We start from the raw sequence: 4,697 nt of genomic DNA, 5'->3' as shown, positions 1-4,697 counted from the left end.
TCAATACCTGGTTCCGCCAAAAAAAAAAAAAAAAAAAAAAAAAGGAAGTGAAGTCCAAACCCTTCCTCAAATCTCCACTGCAGCGGACATACTCTGGTTTTCTTCTTTGTGTAGATCCAAGAGCTAGGAATAGATTCCAGATGGGTCCACATGGGACAGAAACTGACTGTGGCCTGCAGTTAAATTACTTGGCCCTTTCCGGAGCTTGTCATGGCTCTGGGTCTGCACTGAACAGGTGCCACCAGGCCCTGCAGAGTCAGGGATTGGAAGCTGATTTTCCTGGCCTCTGTGCCCACCCTCTTCCGGCCTCCTCCCATAGCCCCTACCTTCTAGTCTCTTTCTCAAGGGGGCGCTAGTTACCTCCCACTGCCCCTGTGGGTTCCCATGCTCACTCTCCTTCCTGACTTACCTGTTAGTGATGAGGCCATGCCCCTTCCTGGTTCACTTGTTAATGAATGGGGGCCCCTGGCTTCCCATTCGGGTGTTAAGTGCTTCTCCAGAGACACCACTGAACTTGGGGTGTTCTCTCTGACCTGTAGGAGTTGAGCAGTGCAGCAATGGTAGGGCCTCCCCCTTTTGTGAATACTGAGATCTTTGCTGGGTGTCTCTATGGTAGGGACCTAACAGCAGCAGCTGTACATCAGGGCCGGGTTGTTCTCTGTGGGGAGTCCTGGGTACTGTGGGTGCAGAGCAGCATCCCTGGCTTCTACCCGCTCTGCGCCACTGTGCCCCCTCCCCAGTTGCAACAGCAGCCACAGCTGTCTTCACACACTGCTTCCAGGCCCTGGGAACAGTTGAGGGCAGAATTGTGCCTGCTCTGGAGAGTCCCTGGGCCTGATGCTCCTCCAGTCACGGTGCCCTGCGCGTGGACTGGACTCAACGTCGTCAGCAGCGTCCTTTGGCTTCTGTGTGCAGCCTGTGCAGGGGACGTCCTGGACGCGGCGTCCCCATGCTCTCCTGTCGTGAACCACCTGAGGTGGGATCTGAGTGCGCGGGAAATCGAGGCACTCGCCAAGGAGCTCATCGAGCAGACGAAGCATGTGTACGACCAGGTGGGCGCACAGGAGTTCGAGGACGTGTCCTACGAGAGGACGCTCAAGGCTCTGGCAGACGTGGAGGTGACCTACACGGGTGAGTGCTGGCTGCAGGAAGGTTTTGGGGACATTAGGAGAGGCTGGTTTGCTCACCCCAGCCATCCAGAGTGCTCCCACATGGTCATTTGAGAGGGGGCCAGCTTGAATCTCAAGTCACTTCCCCCTCCCAGAGGAGATGTTTTCTGTCTGAACCACTAAATGTGGCTTTTTGTTTTGTTTGGTGTTGGTTTGAATTTTCTTTGGGATAAGCTCTCACCCTGTTGCCCAGGCTGGGCTCCAACTCCAGGGCCCAAGCTATCCTCCTGCCTCAGCCTCCCAAGTAGCTGGATGTCGGGGCTGTACCACTATGCCTGGCTTTTCAGTTGTCTGTAGTTGGTATAACAATGCCTGAGGCTGGGTCATTCATTAAGAAAAGAGGTTCCCCCCCCCCAAAAAAAAAAAGAAAGAAAAAGGGGTCCCTTTTGCCTTACAGCCCTTGGGGCTGGGGCGACTACTGTGAAGGCTGTATGTGGTGAGGGGCACAGGCAGGGACAGGCACAAGTGGTGGCCTTTTTCATAATGGGTGCTCTTAAGGAAGCTGAGAAAGCCAATACCCATTTTTACAACCTGGTCACCTTTCAGAGCCCCTCCTGGCACCCCTCTGGCAGCAGGCAAAACTGCTTTCAAGCCCCATTTACCACCTTTTGGTTACTCCCGGCTGCCTCCTCAGCCTCCACACTGCAGTCATGTCACAGCCTATCCCTGGGATTCCCATCCTGGCCGGAGGGGCGGTGAGGCTATCCCTTCTACTTAGGTCCCTCTACCACCCTTGTGAGGGCCAGGGTGCTGGGTCACAGGGACAAGGGCACTGTGCCCCAAACCATGAGGAGCTTGACAGCACATACAGTTGCACAGAAGTGGGGTGCTGGTGGCAGCACACCCCACTCCTCGAGGTGCCAGCAGACAGTTGGTTTCTGAGAACACTGGGCTCCTGACTGAACTGAGAGGTTAGTGGGAGTCACAGGTAGGAATGTGTGGTCCCCAAGACTCACTGTAGTGTTTCTTGGGGCCCAGGTGGCTCTGCCTTCCCTGCACCTTTCTGACTGGCCAGCAGTCCCTGTCTTCTGCCACCTTTTCCCGTCTCTGTGCTAACCTGCAGTCCTGAGGGCCTCCTCCCCATGGGGACCAGAGCCCTCCGCACACTGTGCCTGGTGGACCTGGGTGCTTTGCTGCAATTGAGGAGGAGCCTACCTCCTCCCTCCCTGTTCTCTTGGTGCGGCCTGTGCTGCTATTTGTCACACGGAGCGTGTTCAGTCAGTAGTACAACTGTATGAATTTGCATGTCAACCTTGCGCAGGGACCATGCTAACTTTCTCTGTATCATTCCAGTTTTTTAGTATATGTGCCACCTAAGTGAGCACTGTGGTTTTTTTTTAAAGACAAGATCTTGCTGTGCCGCCTCAAAGTCCTAGGCTCAAGCAACCCTCCTGTCAGCCTCCTGCATAGCTGGGAGTGGAGATGAATGCTAGCGTGCCTATTTCCTTTTAATTGTGCTATTAAAATATAATTTGCATACTACGTAATTCACTCATTTTAGACCTACTTTTTTTGCATATTCACAAAGTTCAATATACATATATATATACACAATGTTTGTGCACGTATATATGTTATATAAAACGTGTACATGATATATATGTTTTGTTTTGTTCTCGGGTTTTTTGAGACAGGCTAGTCTCAAACTTGCCATGGTCTTCCTGCCTCAATTTCTCAAGTGCTAGGATCACAGGAGTTGCCACCAAGCCCAGCTGTGCGTTCATTTTAGAAAATTTTCATTCTCTCAGAAATCCCACATCTTGTAGCATCACTATCAATCCCCATCCCCTCTCAGCCCCAGCACCTCAAGTCTACTTCTGGTCTCTGGAGTTGCCTGTACTATTTCCTGTCCATGAAGCTCACATTTTGTATCCTTCTGGGTCTGGCATCTCAGTGAGCACAGTGTCCTCAAGATCTGTCCACGCTGACACAAGTGTCATAGCCTCTCCTTTCCTGGCTGGTGTCCCTACGTGGGGACAGGCCTTGTCGTGTGTGTCCTTCTGACTATGGACGCTGACTGTCCAGTGCACACAGGTCTTGCGCGGCATGCTGTCTCACCCCACCTGACTGCACCTACGACCAAGGCCCTGGGTCTGAGGAGCTCTTGTGGTTTAGGCCTTTGCAGCCGCTCAGCCTCTAACAGGAAGTCACAGTGTGGTCTATGCCTCTGACCCACAACTGTCAGCGGCTACAGCTTTTTGGAGAATTGAACTCGCCTTTTGGGCTTGTCCTGCTAGCTCCATCGTGGTCCTCCTTGTTTTGCCTGTCATGAGTCGTGTCCCTCTGATTTGGGCTGTGACATCCGCAAGGCCACTATGTGTCCTTGGTCTTCTTTTGCAGTACAGAGGAACATTCTTGACTTCCCCCAGCATGTGTCTCCGTCCAAGGCTATCCGGGTAGCCAGCACCGAGGCTGACAAGAAGCTGTCTGAGTTTGACGTGGAGATGAGCATGCGCCAGGACGTGTACCAGAGAATTGTCTGGCTGCAGGTGAGGGGATGGGGACCCAGCATCAGGCTTGGCATGGGCTGCACAGCCAGGGGCTGACAGGGCAGGTGGTGACGGGCTCTGGAGCAGCCTCAGGCGGAAACCTCTTCATGACTGGAGAGCTCTGTCTCCTTGGTTTTCAAAAGCAGCACTGCCAGGCATGGTGGTGCATGCCTGTAAGCCTAGCTACTTGGGGAGACTAAGACAGGAGGATCTCTAGTTCAAGGCCAGCCTGGGCAACTTGACAGGATCCTGTTTCAGAATAAAATTCAAAGGGGTGAGGTACAGCTCAGTGGTAGTGTCCGGGGCTCAGCCCAGTGTTGTCCCTCAAAAAAAGTACACTTCATTTTTTGTTATTTTATGACAGCCTTAAAAAACAAAAATCAGCAGAAAACAAAACATCCAGCAGGAGGGGGCCTATAGCCTTTTATACAGGCACTGCTCCCTGTCCAGGCCACCGGGTCTTACTCAGGAACAGCTGCCCACACCTGTATCACTGCAGGGGCCTGAGGCCTCCCCCGTGTCAAGAAGACCATTGTAAGGGGCTGAGGACATAGCTCAGCAGCACAGCACCTGCCTGGCAAGTGCGAGGTCCTGAGCTTGATTCCAAGTACCAAAAAAAAAAAGACCATTGAGTGTTTTGGTACATCAGAGGTTGTTTTACGTTATGTGGGTGCCAAAAGAAACCCAAGAAGACCCGATGAATATAGCTACATCACTGATAGAGATTTGTCCTCTCGGAGTGAGCCCTGAGCCCCGGAGACTGCTCACGGTTATTGAGGGCCACAAACAAGGCATATGCTTAAGGAATTTGGTGCAAACAAACGGCCACCTATATTGCCTCTGGCATTCACCAACTGATTTACATATCACTGGTTGGTAACTTCCCAGGTAAAGGAACAAAGGACAGGGCCCTGCCTCCTGGAATCTGCTACTACCTTGTCTCCAGCTTGCCACAGTAACAAAAAACCAGTTTCCTCAGGCTCTGTTATTTGTTCCTTGCTCTCTGGGCAAGCAGTTTGGTGGTTGTTTTTTTTTTTTT

General features: G+C 52.2%; 1 protein-coding gene and 1 non-coding gene across 2 annotated transcripts in view; one reads left to right on the top strand and one right to left on the bottom strand.

Annotated features, from left to right (window-relative positions):
* The window catches only part of Thop1 (thimet oligopeptidase 1), an 18,418-nt gene that overhangs the window by 2,275 nt on the left and 11,446 nt on the right, over positions 1-4,697 (top strand). Inside the window, exons 2-3 of the mRNA XM_004632732.2 lie at positions 916-1,131; positions 3,510-3,658. Coding sequence (XP_004632789.1) covers positions 916-1,131; positions 3,510-3,658 — 365 coding nt within the window. The remainder of the gene's footprint in view (positions 1-915; positions 1,132-3,509; positions 3,659-4,697) is intronic.
* Positions 2,385-2,494, bottom strand: LOC111817174. The gene has a single exon (XR_002821434.1). It is a non-coding gene; the product is annotated as a U6 spliceosomal RNA (small nuclear RNA).

Source organism: Octodon degus, unplaced genomic scaffold (genome assembly GCF_000260255.1).
Source record: "Octodon degus isolate 3935 unplaced genomic scaffold, OctDeg1.0 scaffold00050, whole genome shotgun sequence".
NCBI classification, from domain to species: Eukaryota; Metazoa; Chordata; class Mammalia; order Rodentia; family Octodontidae; genus Octodon; species Octodon degus.
Note: the sequence above shows the minus strand (reverse complement) of the source record. Positions and strands in the feature narration are given on the sequence as shown.